The sequence below is a fragment of the Desmodus rotundus genome, chromosome 2, assembly GCF_022682495.2.
Source record: "Desmodus rotundus isolate HL8 chromosome 2, HLdesRot8A.1, whole genome shotgun sequence".
In the NCBI taxonomy this organism is placed as follows: domain Eukaryota; kingdom Metazoa; phylum Chordata; class Mammalia; order Chiroptera; family Phyllostomidae; genus Desmodus; species Desmodus rotundus.
Genome location: NC_071388.1, coordinates 131923838 through 131948989, shown reverse-complemented (window position 1 = coordinate 131948989; position 25152 = coordinate 131923838). Strand labels below are relative to the sequence as shown.

Here is a 25152-nt window from a genome sequence, read left to right as displayed (position 1 = left end):
TGGGTTTACGGTATGAACTTCTATGGTAGAATGCCAATGGGATTCAGTGGTGCTGTCTCCTTAATCTCCTGTGCTCACTGGTCTTGAGCTGATGTTTATGGGTGTAACACAGTCTAACTCTGGTCTTTTCAGCACTCCAGGTTTTATTGTCTCACCTGTGGGAAAAAGAGAAGGGGGGGGAGAAGGGAAGGAGGGAAAAAGGGAATAGAAAAGGAAAGGAAGGAAGGAAGAAGGGATAAAGAAAGATCAGAGGCAAGGTAAAAAGGAATTTTAACAAAGATTAAAACAAAAGAATAAGTAAAAGGAGGCAGGAAGAAGGAATAAAAAAGGTAAAGGATGGAAGGAATAAGGAATGAAAAAAGAAAGGAGGACAGAAAGGAAGAAGGAATTCAGGGGGAAAGGAGGAAAGAAAAAAAAAAAGTCTTCTGCTGGCTTTAAACCTGTCAGGTTAGTTCTTCTGGTCTTCCTGTCGTCAGATCTTTCAATGTCCTCTATCTTTGGTCTCTGATCTTCATATATGCTGGAATACCATTGGCTGTTTCCTCTGCTCCTCAGATCAGCTAGGCGTTTCACTGGTGTTGAGGGAAAGTGGACTCTGCTCCCACCTATCTCGCCGCCATCTTCCCCAAGAGTTACTGAAGACAGAATTTTGAATTCATACTTTGAATCCCATCTCCACTGCTAAAACCACATAGAGGTGATAATAAAATATAATGAAAAAAATTAGAGATGTATATAGCCTTATTAATAAACAAAATATGTCTCTGATTAACACATATAAAATAGAACAAAAATGGTGAGCTACACTGAATCTAGATGCCTGTTTGGGTTGGATATGAAGGTCTGCAGAGATGCATAGGTGATCAGATCTGTGGGTTACTGGGACATAAATTTTCCCACATGAAGTTGGGGACTGGAGCCAGGCTCATTTCTGGACATCAGAAAACAGAATGGGACTCTTTTGCTTTTCAAAAAAGAATAAAACAAAACAAAATGAAACAATTTTTCTAAAAACTACTACTGTTGCTGCCTACTTTTGTGCCTAGAGAGATGGGAGAATCTCTGGCTGATTTAGAGACTAAATATAAATTTTAGGCTGATGTGAAAGCCACAATACCTATAAAAATGGGTGAGTACACACACAAAATCAGAGAGAAAATTGAGTATTTCTAACCAAGGTGAGATTGCAAACAAAAATTCTAAAACACATGAGAAAACAATCTCTAATAAAACTAGCCATTGCCCTGGTAAGGGAGCTCAGTTGGTTAGAGCTTCATCCTACTACACCAAGGTTGCAGGTTCAGTCTCCGGTCAGAGTACGTGCAAGAAGCAACCAATGTTCTGTCTCTTTCTTTCACTCTCTCCCTTCATCTCCGCCCCTGTTTCTCTCTCTGTCTAAAAATTGTTAAAGAGCCATCAAAATCATTCATTATAAAATAGTTTACTTAAGATTAAATAAAAATGAGATTTAAGTCTTTAAAAAAAGAGTTAAAATAAGTATGTTTTGGATGCTCCAAGAGAAAATTATAGAAAATAATATCCCTAAAATGAACTTGAAGAAAGATACATAGATAAGACGTAAGTAATAAAGAACTAGAGAGATGACAGCAGAATAATTGTAAAAGGAAAAGGTGGAGAACGAGACATATTAGATTTGAGAATGAAATAAATCGATGTGAAATTTTAAATAAATGTTTGACTGGACTCAGAGAAAGTGACTTATAAAATAATAATATCTGGCTCACCTAGAAAGAATAGCAAAAAAATAAAAATGATAAAAAATCAGTCAAAATACATGGTTAGAAGGCTACAACAGATACTTACAAAATCCCGTGATAGAATAGAGATACTAACAGAAAAAAAAAAAAAAAAAAAAAAAAACATGCACACAATAAATGAAGGGTTCCATGAATTGAAGAACTTGTTTCTTCATAAAAAGTAAAGTCACTCTTAAACCTCTATAAATCATTTTGAAATTACAGAATATCAGATATTGAAAGTACCAGAGAGAAAAATCAGAAGAAGGAAGCATTAAGAAATTCCAAAAGGTAATGGAGTAATTAGAAGCTAAAGCAAAAATGCTTTCAGACAAGTATTCTATAGACCACTAAAATATTACTCCAGATAATTTAGACATACAAACCATAAGACATTGTTCCACATAAAGTCTTACTAAGGAAAATATTAGAGCAATAAGAAAATAGGACTTTATGAGAATAAGCTTAAGGACAAGAATAAAACATCAATAAAACTAAGAAAAACACATTTTAAAGATAAAAATGTAATCATCAATCATGGTTTTTCAGTCTTAAATATTTTACATTAAATAACATACTATCAAAGATTATACAACAAAAATTACAGAAACCACAAGGAGAAAGTGTTATTAGGGGCAAAAATTTTATTCACTTATTTTAGCCCAGCGATTTTCAACTGGTGCGCCACTGAAGATGGTTCAAGGCAACACTTGGAAACCATGCAACCCCTGACTCTTCAGTCAGGGGCGCTGACCTCTTTTCTCTTCGATTGTCAAGTAAAAAACTGACAATAGCCTTCGAGTGTGAATGGATCAAAATTATACTTAGTTCTTGTCAAACTGGCAAAAAATGTAATGTATTTTTTGGTGTGTCACAGAATTTTAGTAATTAGATTATGTGTCCCATGAGATGAAAAAGGTTCAAAATTGCTGGTTTAGCCCATGGGAAATTAAGTGGAAGAAAAATTAAAGAAGGCTGTATAAGGTCATAATAAGTAATGTTTAAATCAAACTAATAAAGGTGTAACTCTATTCTTGAGGGGTAAAATTCTTCTTTTACAAGGCTTATGAAATGTTTTTAAATGGTCATGTGTTGTCACAGTCATCTTTCATAAATTTCAAGAAGTACAATAGAAATAATAAAGGCAAAACTCCTAGATCATAGCACCATTAATATAGTAATTATGAAGAGTAAATAATAATAAAATAAAACACTATTTTGTTCTAGTATTTTGCCATCCTTATTTAGAAGGACTAAAACAGAAAATAATAATATTAAAAATGTTTTGTCCAAAATTAAATGTAATTAAAACTCAATTTACAAAACTTTAAGAAATGTAAACACTCATAAGTTTTATGCATGTAACATATTTCTAGCATTATTAAAGATTAAAAAATTACTGCAAGAACTATTGAGATACCCATATTTACATTAAGAAATTATTAAACATTGAAATAAATTATTTAAAACTATATAACAAAGATAATACCCACCAATTTTTCTTAAACTTTCCTGTATTTTTTAACTCTCTTGCAATCAGATTGAGGCCAAGTGACTAGTTTTAGCCAATGGGCTGTAAGTAAAATTGACTAAGTCACTTCCATGCCAACTCAGTTAAGCTATAGTGAGCATTCTTCTGATGTTCTTTCTCCTGGCCCAGTGACCTTTTAAGCTATGGGTCTAGAGGGCATGTGTACAAGTTGGAGAAGGCTACTTGACTTTAGAAAATGGTATGTGAATAAGTAATGAAGCTTAATTGAGTTAGGACACCAGCTTTAAAGGTTTGTTACTGCAGCAAGGCTTACCCTAATTAAGGCAACATCTAACTCAATAAATTATAAAATAACAAACCAAACCAAAGGAAAACAGAAATACAGAAAGACAAGAAAGAAAAATCAGAGGAGAGAGGGTTGGTGGGGGGACAGGAAGAGGAGAAGCAAAGAACATATATGCAAAGCCCATGGACACAGACAACAATATAGTGAAGGCCAACAGGGGTTTGGTGGAAGAGGGAAAAGGGGAGAGGAATGGGGGACATCTGCAATAGTGTCAACAATAAATAAAGAAAAAAAGAGAGAAAGGAAGAAATACTACATGAATAGAATGTTCTTATTAGAAAAAAAAAGAAAGAAAAATCACATAAGTTGAAAGTTCCAAAACTAGGTTTTTGAAAGAATAACTAAAATTGCAAATACATTAACTTGCCTAATTATAAAAAGGACAGTATAGTACATAAAATGAGAATAGGAAAATAATCACAGATGCCAAAAGAATTATAAAAACCAAACTATGTGGCATCATAGAAATGAACTTAAAATTCTGTATCAATAAAAAGCATGTACTTAAAAAAAATTTCCAAAAATAACTATGGAAGAAAAAAGGCAATTTATTTTATAAAAATAGAAAAATAATGAATAAAATCTACCCCCTCTCACCATTCTACAAAAAGTTTCAAGATCAATTAGGAAATTCTACCAACTATTTAAGAAACATTATTACCATTCCATTTTATCTCTTCTAGATCATTTGAAAGGAATAAAAGCTTTTAAGTTATTTTTTAAACAACATACTCATAATACTGGTTTCACAACCCCACAAGTCAGCACCTCCCATCACACAAAGATAACAGAAAGTCTATTGCTACCATAATTCTAGATAAAACATGAGGAAATCCAGCAATATAGTCAAAGACTAATTTACCATGAAAAAGGACCCTTTTCCAAACCAAGAATAGTCTAAAGCTGGAGAACAACAATAATATAGAATATTATAGAGAGCTAATACAGAATAAACTGGGAGGAATATTTGCAACACACATTACAAATAATAGATGCCCTAACACATAAAAGCTCTTTGTATTTTTTAAAAGACAAACAACCCATATAAAAGTGGGCAAAGTTCATAGAAAAAGAAATACAAAAAGCTCTTAGACATGTCAAAAGACCATCAATCCCACCTCTAAGAGAAAGGAAAAACCATAGTGAGACTCCATTTTTTGGTAAACATGCATGATATATTCATAAATAAAATAAATGCCTTGCAGTAATTTTAAAGACTGGAAATCACTACAATATACTGACATGAACATTTCTCTGTGATTAAATGTTAGTGAAAGGTAAAGGAACAATTTAGTCAGCATAATATGTAACATTTTTAAATAAATAGAAAATAAATGAAAGTATGTTATTTTGTATAATAAATGTATTTCTAAAAGGAATCACAAAAACCTGTTGTTAATGTGCCCCTCTGAACAGAGGGAAGGGCGCTTAGAGAAAAGGAGTAAGAAGGTGATGCCCGTACTGTCCTCTCTTTTAATTGCCTGTCTGATACGGAGCCCATGCGCCATCCACTTTACATTCCATTGGAAAAAGCAGTATGTATTTGATCAAGTCTAGTCTCAGGGTAGGATTAAGAATTAAGGATAATGTGGTCTTTAACGAAAGAATGTAACAAAACTAACTGATACACTTGGGTTTAACTCTGACAAGTGATTTCATAAACATCATGTTCTGTTCTGATCCTCCGTTTAATGAAAATCCACTGTGAGCTTCTGTGAATAGCAAAGTACTATTCTTTTTCGTGTTTAGGTAGTTTTCTTTTCCTTTTGTTATTATGTCAGTAAATACAAAGTGAAATGGTGAATTTAATAATTGTTAAAATCAATCTGGATAATTAGAACTCAAAATATCCTACAATAGAATAGTGATTTTGTTAGAATTACAGCATGAATTGTGTGTGAAGAATTTCTGAACACAGCACTATTTTTTTCCTTCCTGTAACGAACACTATGGCATACTTTTATTTATTTCTGACAAAATAATATGGTGAGCTCTCTATTGCCAATGTGCTGTAAAGATAATAGAATACTTTGCATATTGCTTCTTATAAGCCTGTATATTTCTCTTTGACTCTTCCCAAAGGCAGTTTTAAACCCCTTTCTGCATGTTTTATTCCCCTCTCCCTTCAAACCTGTCTCTGAGGGAGAGTACTCCATCCACTTTGCCCAGAGGGCTCTTCTGCAGCTATTGATCCTGTGACCTCTACTTCCTGTGGGACCTTAGTAGCTTTTCTTGCCTATGTCTTCAGTTTCATTCTCCACACTGATTTTTCTCCTGCTCTGTAAATATGAGTAGTCCAATAACTAAAAATAATATTTAAAATTTTTATTAACTTTCCTTGTCTTCCTTCTTCCCTTCATTAAATCACCACGCATAGTGTACCAATATGCCTTTATCTCTCACTCATTTCTTCACCATTTGCAATCTAACAGCCAGTCCCTACTTTTGATGGAAACTGCTGTTTCAATGGTCAACAGGAATGATATGAGTCCATACTTGTCTCTTTCTTGAGCCCTGCTCTGCCATTCAGTAATTATGTGAGTTCAAATAAATTATTGAACCTCTTTAGGTTTCAATTTCCTGATTTGTAAATTATAGATGATAATAATAACCAATAGAACATAAAAAGTGCCTAGAACATAATATAAGCTTAATGAATGGTAGATATCTGGGGTGATAAATGCAGTACTCTGACTTCTTTCTGTGCAACACATCTCCTCTCTTTAAAACCTTTTCTTTTTTCCCCAGTTTTATTGAGTAATAAATCTTCACATCACTCTATGAGCTTAAGGTACACAGCATGAGTTTGAATCACATATATTGTGAAATGATTACACTCTCATACAGATAAAAGGAAAAAATACCTCCTTGTGATGAAAACTTTTAGGATCTACTCTCCAAACATTCCTATATATCATATAGCAGTTTAATTACAGTCGTTATGATTTTATAACCAGAAATTTGTACATTTTGACCACTTCCCCCAATTCCTCTTCTCCTCACCTCCCACCTCTGATAACCACAAATCTGATTTCTTTTTTGTGAGTTCGGTGGGATGTTTTTTAATCCTATGGATAATTGAGACCTTAACAGTATTTTGTTTTTCTCTGACTTACTAAATTTAGTTAGCATAATGCCTTCCAGATTCATTCATGTTTTTGCAAATGGTAGGATTTTCTAATTTTTTATGGCTGGATAATATTTTATTTTATATATACCAGCCATGCCCAACCTTTTTGGCACTAGGGACTCGTTTCATAGAAGACAATTTTCCCACAAACTGGGGTGGTGTGGGATGGGGGAGGAGGGGTGAGAGGAGATAAGATGCCGAGGTCAGGTGGTAATTCTAGTAGCCTCTGTGGACTGGGAGGAGGGAGGTTGGGGACCCCTGATATATAACACAATTTCTTGGTTTACTCATTGATGGACACTTGGGTTGTTTCCACATCTTGCCTATTGTAAATGATGTTACTATGCACGTAGAGTTGCAGATGTCTTTTCAAGTTAGTGTTTTCATTTTCTTTGGATAGATTTGCAGAAGTGGAATCACTGGATCATGTGAATATTTCTAGTTTCATTTTTTGAGGAACCTCCATACCGTTTTCCACAATGACTGCCCCAAATTTACAATCCCAGTAACAGTGTGCAAGGGTTTCCTTTTCTCGGTATCCATGCCAGCATTCATTATCCTTTATCTTTTGGATGATGGCCATTCTAACAGGTCTGATGTATCTCATGGTGGTTTTAATTTGTATACCCCTAATCACTATTGATGTGGAACATCTTTTCATGTACCTGTTGGCTATTTGTACGTCTTCTTTGGAAAAATCTCTTCAGGTATTTTGTTCCCCTTTTTAGTTGTTTTTAATATTGAATTGAATATTGATAATGGGGGGAGCTAGTGAGGGTTTTCAGGAACAGCTATGAAGGACACATGGACAAAACCAAGGCGGGGTGTAGAATCAGAGGTGGGGATGGCTGGGGTAGGGTAGAGGGGTGGGGGGAAATGCTGACAACTATACTTGAACAGTAATAAAAATATTGAATTGTATGCAGTCTTTATATATTTTGGATGTTAACCCCTTATCAAATATATGTCTTGCAAATATTTTTCATAGTTGTATTTTCTCTTCGTTGATGCTCTCCTTTGCTGTGTAAAAGGTTTTTCATTTGGTATAGGCTCACTTGTTACTTTTTATTTTGCCACTTATGCTTTGGATGTCATTTCCAAGAAATCATTACCAAGACTCATGTCAAGGAGCTTTTTCCCTATGTTTTCTTCTAGGAGTTTCATAGCTAGGGTCTTGCACTTCAGTCTTTAATACATATTGAATTATTTTTTTGAGTTGTGAAAGATGACATTCAAGTTTTATTCTTTTACATGTAAATATTCAATTTTCACAGACCCACTTACTGAAGAGAAAGTCTGTTTTTGCATTGAGTATTTTTGGCTCCCTAGTCAACTATTAGTTGACCACATATGCTTGGGTTTCTTTCAGGGCTCTCAATTCTGTTCCATTGGTATATTGGCCTGTTTTATGTCTGTACCATATTGTTTTAATTACTACAGCTTTATTGTATAACTAGATAGGAAGTGTGGTGCCTTCTTCTTTATTCTTCTTTCTCAACATTTCTTGGGCTAATTATGTTCTTTTGTCATTCCAGATATGTTTTAGGAATGTTTAGTTTTCTATTTCTGTAAAATATGCTATTGTAATCTTTATAGGGGTTGCATCAAATCTAATAGATGGCTTTGGATAGTACTGACACTTTAACAGTATCAATTCTTCTACTCCATGGACGTAGAATACCTTTCTATTTATTTATGTCTTCTTTGATTTCCATCATCAATGTCTTGTAGTTTTCAAAGTAAAGGTCCTTCACTTTATTGATTAACTTTATTCCTATGTATTTTATTTAATTTAATGTTATTGTAAATGGGACTGATTTCTTTCTTTTTTCAGCATATTCATCACTAGTGTAGTAATCTTTTCTTATTATGAATTCTCATAATAGACTGTCCTCTTTATCCACTTATCATTTGGATTTATTTTAAATTTTTTTGTTCCTTCCCCTTTTTTCCTCTACTTCTTCCATTTATTTAAAAATATGTGTTAGGTATTGCATAGATTTTTTCTTAATTTCTTTCTTTTTCTCCTTCTCCTCTTTCTGTAAGGTATTTGTAACAATCTTTTCTGTTCCCAAAGTGTCAACTATCACCTCCAGGTAAATGTCTCCCAAATATCGGTCACAAAAAACTGCCCCATGTTTCAAACCCACTTTTTCCAATGTTTTGCTAAATATTCTTCTTTCTCTCCAAACCATAAATTCTTCCTCATTTTAAATATTTGTTAGAAACATCTTTGATTCCCTTAACATGCAGATTTAAAGCAGAAAGCACCTTTTGATACACCTAACTAACAATCAGTTTCCAGGTGTTACTCAAGTTACCTCTACAATTTATCTAACATCACTCACTTCATTCTTTCTGCTCACATATCATAGCCTGAGTTTAAACTTGCATCATTTTCCCTCGGACCATGGTGCGGCTTCCTATTTTCCCCTGTAATTATTTTCCTCAATCCATCCTACACACGACTTTGGTTTCTTCTTGCTTCGTAAGCTGTAACCTGAATATATACTTTCTCAAAATCTTTCAGTGGTTCTCCATTATCTCTAAAATTTAACAATACTTCTTGAATTACCAATCAACATTTTATTAACTGTGTCCCTAAACTGACTCATTATTGCTTCTGGAACAAATTAAACTCTTTCCCATCTTTATACATTTACATAAGAGTTACACTTTATGTGTGGGTTAAATTCAGCAAAAATATCTCAAACTGCCTATGTTCAAACTTACCATTGTAAATCATCTATAAAATTCAGTATACATAGTTCTGTGTATATATTTCTGATGAAAATTTGTACTTACATTATTATAAAAGTAATGTTTAGCATGAAATAAAGTATACACATACAAAATAGAATTTTATAGTTGATCCACTCAGAAATGGAAGAGAAAAAAATTAAGGAAGAGTTCATTTACTTCCACCATCTGTGCCCTAATACATATCCACTAAGGAGCAGGACTAATCACCATGCTATTTCTCTCATACAATGTCATCTTCTCTCTTTTTCTGATTTATTTGCTCTTTTCTTTCCCCAGAGAGTATATATTTCAATGTTAAAACAGCACACACACAAATTATGTATATATATACACATAATATATATATACCACCACACATATGTATATGTATATATATATATATACATATACATATATACACACACACACACACACACACATGTATATGTATAGCTTTTCTTGTGCTCGTGTGATATTTTCCATAAACTTTTAAAACCCCTCTCCAAATAACATCTCAGTAAATCTGATCTCAGCCTTTTAATTATACATATCTTCTACCTCTGTGAAATTCCATAGCACTCTGTGATGATTATATTGCTTTTATTACTTTTATATGCTAATATTAGAATGTTTGTCACTACTAGACTAATTGCTCCATGGGGTCAGGATTTGTTTTTTGTATCTTTCCATACTTTTTTAACAACTAAACAAGCAATTAACACTCAATAAATATTTGCTGAAATTAATTGAAATCAGACATTATTAGAGAAATAAATATGTATGTGGCATTAAATGTTAGTAGTGTAAAAAATAAAATATTGCAATTCATAGGCCAGTATTTAAAAAGACATTATAAATATATTATTGAATAAAATATGATATTCTTAATATTAACTGTTAATTGTATCCCAGAAGAGAAATTACCCTGTTAAAGCATGTGTAGTCTTTTGAGATAAAAGAAGGTCAAACAGTTTACAAAATGATAAATTTATTTTTTAATATCTGATCAGTTTAATGGAGAAAGGATCATATAAGTTTATTTTGGAAAAGCTGCACATTTTCTAGGGATACCTAGAATCACTTAATTTTCCTAGAGTTGTTGACCTTGTGGTGGCTTTTAATGTAAACTGTATATTTTAAGGTAACAGAAATCAAAGCAGTACTTATAATGTCTTGTGTGAGTTTGCATACACAATTGTTCTAGCTGCCATAATACTGACATGCTTATTTTTGTGTTTTTTTACCCTTTTTATTTGCCTATTACTATTCTTTTTTGCTCAAAGGGTGAAACTACAGTTCCCATAAAGGTCTCACACATCTAGTTATCAAGTGGAAAACATCATTAAATAAATCAGAAAATATTACATAGAACTCAACTTGTTAATATACACCTAATATTATTTTCAACATGTTATATATTTTTAAAGAATTAGTAAAGGCAAAGTAATTTAGTTGGTTATTTCAACTTATTTTTGCATATTTAAAATATTTTATTTTTTGTCTTTTTAAATATTGGATATTTTCAATTTCAATAACACATTTTCTATATTATTAATTTTTATTTTCTTTTAATAACAATATTTTGACATAATTCTCAAATTCCTTATATATAAATGAGGGAACTTAAGGAAGGAAATCTGTAATAATTCCTCTCTCAACATGTTATGACCAACGACTTGACTATATAAGGAATTGTCTTTATATGAATCAATAAAAATTAACATTCTTTTAGCATATTTTCTAAGGTCATTTGCTTTGGGGTTTTACCCAATGAATGGTCATGGATTGGAAATGTGATTGCATTTATTATGCCTGGTGTATGCCTCTTACCCACATTTTTGTGAGAATTAAAACCAAACAAAGGAGAAAGAGAGAAGCAATTAAGCTTCAAACATACCCTGAAAAATCAATGGGAGGAGGACGCTATTTAAACTTGTAAAGTTCTTTTAAACTAGGTATCCATATTTATTCACATCTGTTAACATTATCAGCATTAATGCTTTCTTTTTTCTTTTTATTTTTAAGTGTATTTTATTGATTATGCTATTACAGTTGTCCCATTTTTTTTCTCACCTATATTCCCCTCGGCCCTGCACCCTGCCTCCCACCAGCATTCCCCCACCCCTTAATTCATGTTCATGGGTCATACATATGTACATATAAGTTCTTTGGCTTTTCTATTATTAGTCATTTGAATAAGATTTTTCTCTTTACCTTTTCCAAGCAGCATTGAGGTCAGGGATGGAAAATAGGTGTTATTACTATTCTGCTTCCAAAAGGTTGATAGTGATTCATGGATGAGTTTGTAGAAACAATTCTAAGGTCATTCTACAGTCATTGGTCAATAATGTGGTGATGTCTAGACAAAAAATGTTGTTTCTTGATTTACCAAATTGCGAATGGAAATTACTATATTATCCTTGAACTCTTCTCTCATTTTATTATTCTTGTGGATGTCTCCATACAGTGTAATACTGTAGTATTGGATACAAGGTATCATATTTTAAACTATAATTATGATATGCTCTTGCTAATCAAATTATAAGCTCATTGGTGACACGGACTGGAAATTATGATTTCCAATATTTCCTAAAGTCCCTAGGAAAATATAAGGCACAAAGTAACCTGAAAATTAAATTGTTAAAATGTACCTGCAGAAACTATCAGACTTATGGTACATGTGCATACATTTTATCTTCATGGCTTTAAAAATGATCTAGTATTTTTGAGGAAAAGTTATGTTGAATGTGGTAGAATGGAAATAAAGTAGCACAAGAGGATTCAGTGAAAGATCCCTCTCTCCCCTACTTCCGTTCCAGTACCTCAAGTCTTCCTAACTGAGGCAACCGTTTTTAACTGTTTCTTGTGCAGTCCTCCAGAAAGAATTCATATATAAAGGAAACTATCCATATATTTATATTGATATCTGTATGAAAATAGAGTCATAAATACTCGTAAGGAGACAAATCTCTCTAACACATAAGGAAGCCTATCATACACTCAGTTTTATGGCTTTTATGTTAAGATGTTTTGTAGATTGTTTATATTAATTTATGCAGAAACATCTCATCCTTGTTCACTCAAGCATATAATTTCAATGTATGGATGCATTGTAATTGATATTACCACTCTTGCAAATTATAATTTATGTTGCTACTGCTCTTTTACTAATATATTCAAAGCAGCAGCACATAACTTATATATGCATCTTTATGCATTTGTGCAAATATATTAATGAAAATATTCTAAAATTAGAATTACTGTAATGAGTAATTAATGCATTTTTTTTTGCTAGGTTTCCTAACAATGTCCTACAGAGAGATCATCCCAATTTTCAGCCCCCTCAGCTTTGGGGTCGTTTCTTTACACGCTTGTCAAATCTGTTTGTATTATCTAACTTTTTGATCTTAAGTTATCTGATAGAGAAAAATGGTATCTAATTGCCGTTTTAGTTTATTTTTTAATTGAAAGATATTTTGAACATCTTGTATAGGAAAGCCATTATTGATTTATTGTGTATCTTGAACTTTGTGTATTGGGTTATTTTCTTATTAATGTACAAGAGCCCTTTACATTTTAAATAAATATGCTCTGTTAAATGTAATAAATTTTTACTGGTTTATTGATCATCTGTATATGGATTTTATTGTAGCAATGTGAAATCAAAAATATTAATGAAATCAAGTTCATCCATGTGGCCTTTATGTTTTCTGAGATTGTGTAATGACCATTTTAATTTTTTGTTTTAAAATCTATGTTATTCAAGATTTTGTTGCTTATTGTTATTATTTTAAAGGATATATTGTTATATCCTTGGACAAAGCCAAAGTGGGGCAGGATTGAGGGTGAGAGATGGAAATAGGTGGGGTGGGGGAAAGTGGTTGTGGGAAAGTTGAGGCAACTCAACTTGAACAACAATAAAAATAAAATAAAATACCTCTTCAATCTTTCTAGTATTTATTTTGGTGAAAGAATCAAGCGATGATTCAGCTTTATCTTTTTTCTCCAGATGGTTAATCAGTGATTCATTTTACAATTTACAATTTTTTTACATTTTACATTTTACAATTTACATCATTCATTTTACAATTAATTTTCCTACTATTTTGAATAGCTGTTTTTTGTATCTTAAAACCATATACGTAAAAAGTTGGTTTCTGACATCTCTATGTTGTTGAATTATTGATATGCTTATTGATGATCTACTATAAAATATTTTACTACTTCATCAAAATACTTCTAAATACTTGTCATATAGAGTGTCATTTTTTGACTTAATGATATTTGCAGTTTCTTTTTCTTAAGTTTAGGATAAGCTTATACTCTTATATTAATATTGATACTATTTTATTTGGGATTCTATTAACTTGGTGAAAAAGTAGTATTTTTACAGTATAAATCTTCCTCTTTAAGACCAAACTATATCTTTATGCAATGCTTTTTTTTTTTTGGTGGGTGGAGGTTTCTTTGTAGGCTTTAAAATTTTCTTTATATAAATTCTACATAGTTCTTGTTTAGTTTTAATAAAAAATACTTTATTTTATGGTATATTTTTAAAATTGGTAATTTCTTCTGCTATATTTATTTTGTATATATAAAATTTATTGTTTTCCATACAATTTTGGAAACTAGCTACCGATTTTGGAATACTTAGTCTCTTATAGTTCTTATTTAGTTTATATTAATTTTATAATCACATAATTATATTAACTAAACATAATAATACTCTTCTCTAACTTTACACCTCATTTCTTTCTACTTCTTAATTGCATTGGATCATATCTCCAGAATGATACAAAATAATAGTGTTATTAGTTGTATTTATGATATTGAGTCTGAAGTATGTGTTTTTCCATTTACATCAAATTTATTGTTAGTTAAGTATCCATCAATTTTTATTTTGAGTAATTTCATGAATAATTAATGTCCACTATTATTGAATATATTTATATTAATTATAGAGCTGATCATTTGTGTTGTTTTTTCTTATTAGACTTACAATACTATGGAGAATTGCTAATATATTTTTTTCTATAAGTAAAACATTTTTTCACCAATATTTATTTTAAAATTTAGGAGCTTTTACAATCGAAGAAGTTTTACATGATGACTCTTGGACTTACGCATTCTTTTTATTTGCCCCAACATTTTATGGGATATTGGTATATAGTCAGTCAATAACTAGTATTTTCTTAAGGAACATTTCTTTTGTTCACATAATACCTTAACAGTGAGAAATCTATAATAATAATGAATTAAAAGAAGAATGCAAACAATATGGAATTGAGGAATAATTTGCAGTGAACGAAAGGTTTACATAAACAATCACCATTGCTTTTTATGCATTTTACATTGTTATTTTGAGACAGACTTAAATAATAATTTTTTCTCTCAAAGTCAATAAGGAAATGCCCATTTCTATAATCCTGTTTGTATATACCTTAGCTACAGAGATACGTAGCTTTTTGGAAAGAGCATGCAATGTAAAGCTGGGTGTGAGGAGGTTAGGTGCTGAGGTGATAAATATAAATATAAGGGCATCTGCTCCTGCAAAAAGAAAGTGTTTCCTTAAATTTCAAGTTCCAAAAAACACAATAGCATTTAACTAAATTTAGGGCTCTGAGTGGGACTTATATATAAATAGACCTTTAAAGTTTGTTTTTAAAACTACTATAATTAAACTTTTAATTAATCACATAATTATTTAAGTAAGATAAACCAATAATTTGAAACTAAGTAAAATATCAAGGTTTTAACACTAAAAACCACTTTAACAATGAGAGCAAGAACTATTCAAATGTCATGAAAATGAACTGTCAAACTATCAGCGAATAGATTTCTTACTAATGACAAGTAGTTCTACCTCTGAAGACAATAATGACTACTCATTATGACAGTGATTTAATTACAAAAATCAAATGCATGTCGTTTCTATTTTCTTCAGGGAGATGCATCAACAAAGGATGGGTATGTGATGGAGATATCGATTGCGAAGATCAGTCCGATGAGGACGACTGCGACAACTTCTTGTGTGGACCGCCCAAATACCCTTGTGCTAACGACACGTCAGTCTGCCTGCAGCCCGAGAAACTCTGCAACGGGAGAAGGGACTGCCCTGATGGGTCTGACGAAGGCGATCTCTGTGGTATTGCATTTTTCACTGCATTTGTTTTTCTTGGAAACCTGGAACTTTTTAGCTCACTTGCTGATACTTATAGTAGTATTTCTTCCTTCTACTCATTCTACTTAAATGAAACTTTTAGCACTGAACCTTATCTACATAATCTACATTTTTATATCCTTTAAGTCTATAACATTCTTAAAAATATGATTAGAAATTTCTGAAAAGAAAGCAGATGAATCTAGCCTATTTCCAATTCTCTAACAATTGAATAGCTGTGCTCATCATTTAGATCTCTGGACGATGAGTGCTGTTGCCACAATCAAACTGATTATTTTTGTCATTTAGTCACTCTGAACAGGAGAATCTTGCTATTACTGATCTATAGAATAAATTTTACTGCCACCCAATAAATGTTGTCATGCGCTCCAATCATTATAAAACAAACATTTGTAGAAAAAGGAAAGGAGGGGGCTAGATAATAAGACCAACTGTCTATTACTTAATTTGCTTCTCAGTGTTTAGTCCTCATACGATAGCTTTCTTTAGTGTGCTTTAATCAGTTAAAATGATGATTTCTGTCTGATAGCTTTTGAGCTTTATAATTACTTTTGACTAGCCATCTCCTTAGTCAACTGGCACATTTAAAGAAAATTATATTTTCTTCTCTGGGGAGATTAGAAATTGAGCAAGGCTATTTTAAAAACATGTTTTCTAGATAATACTGAAGGTGGCACCAACAGAATAATGAAGACAAGTTTATGGAATGGTACGAACAATAACGAGATAATGTGAGGTTTTGAGAAAATGACTTAAGGAAATGATGAAGCTGCCCCACTGAAAGTAGGAAAGACAACTCCATTGAAGCCTCAAGTTAGCACATTTTGATGTGAAATGAACATTGATAGTATACAAGTGTTACAAAAAAGAGTGTTATTCTTTTTTATAAATTTATGTAATAAAATATCTTTTCTTCCAAAGAGTTTGTGATTCTATAAAATAACCTTGAACTAGTAATGAAAGTCTCTGTCAGTAAAGGTAAAATTTAAATAAGAAGATTCCAAGCTAAATAAATAAATAAATAAACGAACTAAATTAAGCAACAACAACGAAAACACTAATCAAAGGTGACAGGCTTAGGTTATCTATATTCACTCCTTTCTCCCCTAGCTTGTTCTCCCTGATGGGGTAGTTTGGTGCATTGAAATATCTCTTGCATTACAAATGTGAGGCTTGCCCATGAAGGCTGTAAGAGCAATTCTGAATGAAGGAAACTATCAATACTCTTAAAATTTTAAATGTATAATTATAGAAAAAGTCTAGACTTTGACAAGTTTAAATTATATTCTTCAATTATTTCAATTAAGTAATCTAGACAGCTGGCTTAATTTTTCAAAATGTCACTTTCCTCATATCAAAAAAGGAAATGATGATCTCAATCAGGAAATCCAGAAATGATCACTGAGGCACTACAAGTGTTGAAAGAAATTAGAATTATTCACTTTTTTCTTCTCCTCTGAGCTAAATGAAGTAAATAAAAGGAGAAAAAGAGAAAATACAGTCTGAAGACAATGGTATAAAAACACAGCATTTTCCCCCTATCCTCTGCACGATGAATTAGGAAAACAAATTTCTTCTGAATTCATTTGTTTACTTCAAGATTTTGCATAACTGCTAAAAGGCTCACCATGATCACTCTAGTAACAATGTTGAACCCACATTACCTCCATTGGGTAAAATCAACTGTACTCCAAAATTTTACAGAAATGATTTTTTTTAAATTCCCAATTCTTATCATATAAAATTATATCTGGTCATTGAGTGAATTCTTTCATAATTCTTACCTGAGCCCCTAAAAAATCTGAAAATGCTTTCTTTGTACTTATTATTATATATATACTCTAATTTCAGCCTTAGGGAATTGAATTCAATGATTAGCATCTAGTGGATCAAAATAATTGATAATGCCCTAAAATCTCTTCTCCTTTCGTAGACGAGTGTTCCCTGAACAATGGAGGCTGCAGTGACCACTGTTCTGTTGTTCCGGGCAGAGGAATTGTCTGTTCCTGCCCTGAAGGACTTCAACTCAACAAAGACAATAAAACGTGTGAAATTGTGGATTATTGCAGCCAGCACATGAAGTGCAGTCAAGCGTGTGAGCAGCACAAGCACACTGTCAAGTGCTCCTGTTACGAAGGGTGGAAGCTGGAAGCAGATGGGGAAAGTTGCACAAGTGTCGGTAAGTACATGTGTGTTTTGCTATATGTAAGAATATCAAGTGCTTTTTATTTATTTTTGTGGGTTGTGTATTTTTATTTAAAAACAGATCTTAAAAAATAAAACCAAAGACACTTTCAGGAAATTAACAAAAGTGTTCATTTAATTTAAGGTATGGCATAAGTATCATGTGTCATTTTGGACCTTCTCCAAAATCTTCTGGACAGAAACTAATTATAAAAATCCATACCATTTCAATCCATCAGGTTCTTTTTTTCTCCCAGATACTACTTTCATCATCACTCTTCCCAAGGGCTATGTTGTATGCTCCAAAGATTTTACATTTGCTTGTCTTCACATTCTTTTTAGAATCCAAAGTCTGGTCCTTTCCCACACTTGTAACTATTTCTACTGTTCTTGCAAACAGCCCCTTGGTCTGGCTGTGTTCCTCTTCTAACTGCCCATATAAAACATTCTGCTGATTCTCCAGGCTGTATTCCACAGGGGGGAAAGCACATGATGGCTATGGAATCTGACAGTTGAACTCTAATCTTTCAGCTGGTGTTCATTATGTATGTGGCTCCAAGCAAGTTACATAAAGCTTCCTGTGCCTCAGTTTTCCAGTCTTTCAAGTAGCAATGTCCATTATCTCAACTTCTCCACATAGCATATTGTAAGAATATCGTAAAACACTTGTTATTGTGCCCCACCTCATTAGGTACTTAATGAATGATGGCGTCCCATTGTCACCTCCAGTTTTGTAGTTTGTGTCTGTAGGGCACTTAGTGGTCTGAATAGAATTGAAGGGGTCCATGAACTCTGTTGGGGAAAATATTACACATTATTTTCTTTAACCTCTCACAGCAAGTTGCCATTTTCTTCCAATTGAGAATGTGTGCTATCAGCAACCATGGTTATGTCTCTGATAGAAGTAACAGACATTTATATCATGTTAAAGTTGTTGATATCTCAGAATATTACTTATGTTCAAGCTTTGAAAGCCACAGCTACTTCAGTAATAGGAGTCATTAGACCTACTGCTCAGTTTTGTTATCAAATGTATTAGCAAAAAAGCACATATATTACCACAAGAGTGTTTATGCAGTTTGGTATGCTTGATTCCTTTATCAATTTCTGTGTATATATATATTCACTGTTTTCTTACTGTTTTTATACTTTTTAAAACTTTGTAATAAGGGATACACAGGCTTCATCAGACTGCTAAGAACACATACATCATAATTTTTTTTTCACTTTGCTTCTTCTACTTAGATTACACTTTTCCTTTTTCGTCTCTAAATCCCGGATGTGCTTTAAGTCATACGAGCTTGAATCTTTTTTCTTTAATGGAGTCTTCTTTCAAATATTCTTGCTCTGCACAAACTTATCCTTTCTGTATCTAGAATATATTGTCCATGAATAATATGTGATCACATTTTTAATTTGCTATCTATTTTTGCTTTTTATCTGTTTATCTTTTATATTCTTATCATGTTTCTTTATTCCTTATCTCTCCAATGAAATAATAAGCATCTAGAACTCAGAAATCAAGTTATAGATTTTTCTCTTGTTTTTATGTAATAACCAGCTTAACTCTAGAAAAATAACGTGCAATAAATATACTACATTTTTTCAAAGAATATTAATTTTTTAATTTCAGATGTTTTGCACTATATTTGTAATTTTGATAAATCTCATTGCTGGCAATGGAGTTTTACCACAGAAATCTGATTTCTACTGCAAACACATTACCCAGCCTTGGCTTCAAACTTTCAAACTCATATATTTATTGAAAATATTCTCAAATGCAATACAAACACTGTAACATCAATAAAACAAATGATTTTGTCTTTATTTTCTTATGGCTGTTAAAATTTGGGTCCTTAGAGGCCTAAGATAGGCAAATGTTTATATGTAATTGGAATGAGGTCCTGAGAAAATGGCAACTTGTTATAATGATAAGAGTAATTTAATTTACATAAATGTTTGGGGTAGGGAAGTGATGGATATATTATGATGATTTTGTGCTCTATGAAATCAATAACACTCATGCTCAATATTAGAATAATTTAACATTTGAATATAAGTAGGCAGGTGCAAAAATAATTCTTCTAATAGATTTGACCCCTTCTACAGCTTAGGGTGAAATTCGAACAGTACCATAGCATTTCTCACTGTTAACATTGCTATAGTTTACAGCTGGATTTGTTTATAATTTAAGAGAAAAGCAAAAGTATGCAGGCATACATCAGAGATATTTAGGGTTTTTTTTCCAAAGCACTGTGATAAAGAAAATATCGCAATAACAAAAATATCACAATAAAGCAAGTCAGGTGAATTTTTTGGTTTCTACTACACACAAAAGTCATGCTTAACCCTGACCAGCGTGGCTCAGTTGCTTGAGCACTGTCCTGTGAAGTGAAAGGTCACGGCTGATTCCCAGTTACGGTGCGTTCTTGGGTTGTGGGCCAGTCCCTGGTTGGGGCATGAGAGAGAGGCAACCAATAGATGTTTCTCTCACATACGGATATTTCTCTCCCCCTATTTCTCCCTTTCTTCCCCTGTCTCTAAAAATAAATGACTCATGGACATGGACAACAGTGTGGTGGGGGAGGAGGGTAGAAAGGGACTAAATAGTAATGGAAAAAAATACAATAAAGATTAAATCAAAAAATTAAAAAAATATTTTTAAAAAGTTATATTTGTACTATATTGTAGTTTATTAAGTATGCAATAACATTATATCCAAAAATGTGTATGGTACATGCATTCATTTAAAAAATACTTTATTGCTAAAGAATACTAACCATTATCTGAGTCTCCAAGGGAAGTAATCTTTTTACTGGTGGAAGTCTTGCCCGGATGTTAATGACTGCTGACTGATCAGGGTTGTGGTGGCTAAAGGTTTGGGTGGCAGTGGCAATTTCTTAAAGTAAGACAACAATAAAGTTTGCTGTATAGACTGACTCTTCCTCTCAAAAATGATTTGTCTGTACCATGTGATGCTGTTGGATAGAATGTTACCCACACGAGAAACTTTTTCAAAATTGGAGGCAATTTTGGAGGCTTTATCAGCTAAGTTCTTGTGACACTCTAAATCCTGTGTAGTAATATCAATAGACTTTACAGCCATCTTGACGGAGAGTAGATTCCATCTAAGAAACCACTCTCTTTGTTCATTTATAAGCAGCAATTCTTCATCTGTGAAAGTGTTATCATGAGATTGCGATATTTCAGTTACATCTTCTGGCCCCACTTCTAATTTTAGTTCTCTTGTATCTCTACCCCATCTACAGTCATTTCCTCCACTGAAGTCTTGAACTCTTTAGTCATCCATGAGCGTTAGGATCGACTTCTTCCAAGCTCCTGTTAACGTTGATATTTTGTCCTCTTTCTATGAATCAGATGTTCTTAATGACCTCTAGAATGCTAACTTCTTTCCAGAAGGTTTTCGATTTACCTAGATCCATCAAAGGAATCACAGTTGATGGCAGCTATAGCCTAACAAACTCTATTTTTGAAATAATAAGACTTTAAAGTAAAAATTATTCCCTCCTCCATGGGCTGCAGAATGAATGTTGTTTTAGCAAGCGTGAAAGCAACATCAATCTTGTTGTACCTGTTCATCAGAGCTCTTCAGTGACCAGGTGCACGATCAACGAGCAGTACTATTTTAAAAGGAATCATTTCTCCAGAGCAGTGGGTCTCAACAGTGGGCTTAAAATATTCAGTAAGCCATGCTGTAAGCAGATGTGCTCTCATCAGGCTTTGCTGTTTCATTTACAGAGCACAGGCAGAGTACATTTAGTATTATCGTTAGGGGTCCTAGGTTTTTGGAATGGTAAATGACTTCAGCTTAAAGTCACCAGCGAGATTAACCCCTAACAAGAAAGTCAGCCTGTCCTTTGAAACTTGAAGCCAGACGTTGACTTCTCCTCTCTAGCTATGAAAATCTTAAGAGGCATCTTCTTCCAAAATAATGCTGTTTTATCCACATTGAAAATCCATTATTTACTGTAGCTACCATCTTTCATTGTCCTAGGTAGATTTTCTGATAACTTGCTAGAGCTTCTATACCAGCACTTGGCGCTTCAACTTTACACTTTATATTGTGGAGGAGCTTCTTTCTTTAAACTTTATGAACCAACCAAGCTTCTTTTTTCTGCAGTTTCCTGAAATGAAGACAGTGAGAGCTTTGCTCTGAGTTAGGCTTTGGTGTAGGGGACAGTTGTGGCTGGTTTGATTATTTGTCCAGACCACCGAAAGTTTCTTTATATCAGTACCAAGGCTATTTTACTTTCTTGTCATTTTGTGTGTTTACCTGCATAGCACTTCTAATTTTCTCCAAGAACTTTTTCTCTGCATTCGCAACTTGGTTAACTGGTGTGATAGCCTAGATTTTGGCTTTCAACATTCTTCCATTCCTCTGTCACTCAGCTCAATCATTTCTAGCATTTGATTTAAGTGAGAAATATTTGAAGACTTAGAGGTCACTTTAAGATTGTTAACTGGCTAATTTTAACATTGTTGTGTCTCAGGGAATAGGTTGGCCCTAGGAGAGGAAGAATGTTGAAGAAGGGCCAGTTGGTACAGCAGTAAGGATACCCAGAGCATTTATTGATTAAGCTATCTGTTTTGTATGGGTGCGAGTTTATGGTGCCCCCAAACAGTTACAGTAGTAAAATGAAAGATCACTGATCACAGATCACCATAACATATTATAATAATGATTAAAAATTTGAAATATTGTGAGGATTACCAAAATGTGACAGAGAGACGTGAAGTAAGCAAATGCTGTTGGAAAAATGATGCAATGGGCTTGCTGGACTTAGACTTGCCATTCACGTTCAATTTGCAAAGATGAAGTTTCGGCAAAGCGCAGTAAGATGAGGTGCACTGCTAATATTGTACCTTTTAAAGATCACATGGGGCTTTTGTTACACTTAGAATTTAGCCTGCTGGTAATGTATCCCTTTCTGAAACACACAGTGCACCAAATACCACTGTCAGCATTTACATTATTACAGATAACATAGGTTGTATTAAGTATTGAAAGTTAATTTTTATTTAAATGCATATTTATATATAAAATGATTTATTCTCTATTTTATTTACTTCATTTCTCTGAAAAATCTACCAAAGACTCATAGTTCAATTAAAAAGAAGAGACTGTTAACTATAGGACTTCAGAAATAAATTTCTTTTCTCTCGTCCTTCTGTTTCTCATTTCTATAATTCCGAAGTCGAGTCCTGGTTTTTAAAATGGGTTGTTGCTATTGAATGCAATACCCATGCTAATTCCTCTTGACATTTCAGAAGTAAAGAATAATATGGCACTCTATGCCTCAGATTAAACCGTGAGTCCACACTGTTTATTTCCTCTCAAATTTTCCTCTTTAGTTCTTTTATATTTTCTTATTTCTCTCAATATTTTCCTTCCTAAATTCTGTACAGTCTGGCTTTTTCTGAACTGCTGAACCTAATTCAATTTTCTCTAAGTTCACACCTAACATCTTATTAGTTAAAGGTAATAATTTTCAAAATTACTGTTTTTATAATCTTTATTTTTATTTACTATCTATGAATCCTTTCTTATATTCCTTACTACTTTATTTCATCAGTTCTTTACAACTCCGCTCTTTAATACAAATACATAAATTATTACTCACTTTTGTCCTAAAATATCAGGTTGTTTTTTTGTTTGTTTGTTTTTGCTTTGCTAGACAGCTTCCCTGTAAATTCACAGCATATTTCTCCTAACATTGGAAAGAACATTATAGCATGTCTTTTTATTTTCTCTTAGCCTGAATTAGGTTAGATTTTCTCAGCATTTTTCTTGGTTCTTATTCTTTCATATTTCCACTGTTAGATTTCAAAAATTGCATTTACTTTCCACTCTACATCATTTTTAGGAGATTGTGGATGTAAATACAAAACTGCATAAACTAAATGGTCACTTATTGCTACGCTATGTCCATTAACTAAACCTTAATTCTCAGATGCCTCTTAAGGAGCTCCTTCTCACTCTAAAGACTTCCGTTATCACCTCAAATCTAATTACTGTGATATTTACATCAATAGCTGTTTTCTTTTTCCTCGCATCCAATTCATTTCACTAGATATAATCAAGTCTTAACAAAATTAGTTGGTTGAAATGTACTCTTTCTTTGCCCCTTTCAATATTCCATAGTTCTCTTAGTAGTTCCAATTTCCTCCAGGTCTTTAGGGATCATAACCTCAATTTATCTTTGATTTCTCTGGTTCTTTGCTCTTCCATTCCTGAATATTTTAATTTCTTCTGCACAGTGTCTCTTGGATTCAGCCCTCCCTTACTGAGTAGCCTCTGGACCACAGCAGAGCCAGGGTCACCTGGGTTGCGGTGACGGCAGTCTTCTCTCTGGCCTGTTTGCTGTCATCATCTCATTTACCCAGTTTGTGGAAAGAATAGTGAAAGTTGAAGGAATATAGTTTGTTATTGAAGAGGAAGAGAGAAATCAAATGCTGTAAATGAGAATTAAAAGACAGATATCAGTCATGTGGTCAAGAATAAACTTTGAAAGAAAAAGAATAAAGTAATAAGCAGAGGGCTACCTTGGAGAATAATGGAAGATAAAGTGAGATTGGGAGAATGAAGCTGTGGGGGTTGTAATGTGGCCAATATGTTCCTTTATTCATTTTAATAAAACAACACTTTAACATAACATAGTCTGCCTATGATTTTAAAGTAGCTGTCTATCTTTTATAGGAAAAAACTCAAAATCTTCAGCCTACTGTTGAGGACTTTATTTTTGACCATTTTATCTCACCAACCTGATGTTTCATTATCTTCAACTGTGGATTTCCACTCCAGGCACATTGTTGCTGTTTTCATCCTTAGTGAGGGCAGTGGTGTATAGTGGGCAAGAATATATAAAGTACTTTCACAGCTCTCCCGTTATGTTACCATCTCCTTCATGTACTCTGCTCATTGTCGTCTATGATCTTTCAGGATGGCGATATCTTCTACATTCCCTCTGGAAATCTGAATCCTATACTCTAAAATTTCCTCCTCTATGAATCATTTCTTCACATTGATTATTATAATATTGTTAATACCAATCCCTTATCACACATCTAAACTGTAATGGGTAATTTATTTATAACTTATGAGAAACCAATTGGATATTATTACTGTGATTTTTTACCTCTGGCAACTGAGACCCAGAAAGGTTGCTTCATTTACTCAGGACCTTGTGATGAAGAGGTGTGAGAGCAAAGTGTTTGAACTTCACTCCTCCTGACTCCAAAGCAAGAGTGCTTACAAGCTGCTCCAAAGATCCCAGCCATCTCTCTATGCTGGATGCCCTC

At 33.0% G+C, this 25152-nt stretch overlaps 1 protein-coding gene across 1 annotated transcript in view; it reads left to right on the top strand.

The window, feature by feature from the left end:
- Window positions 1-25152, top strand: part of LRP1B (LDL receptor related protein 1B) — a 1720016-nt gene that overhangs the window by 1116729 nt on the left and 578135 nt on the right. Inside the window, exons 24-25 of the mRNA XM_053919407.2 lie at window positions 15412-15612; window positions 17582-17827. Of these exons, the coding sequence (XP_053775382.1) occupies window positions 15412-15612; window positions 17582-17827 (447 nt within the window). The remainder of the gene's footprint in view (window positions 1-15411; window positions 15613-17581; window positions 17828-25152) is intronic.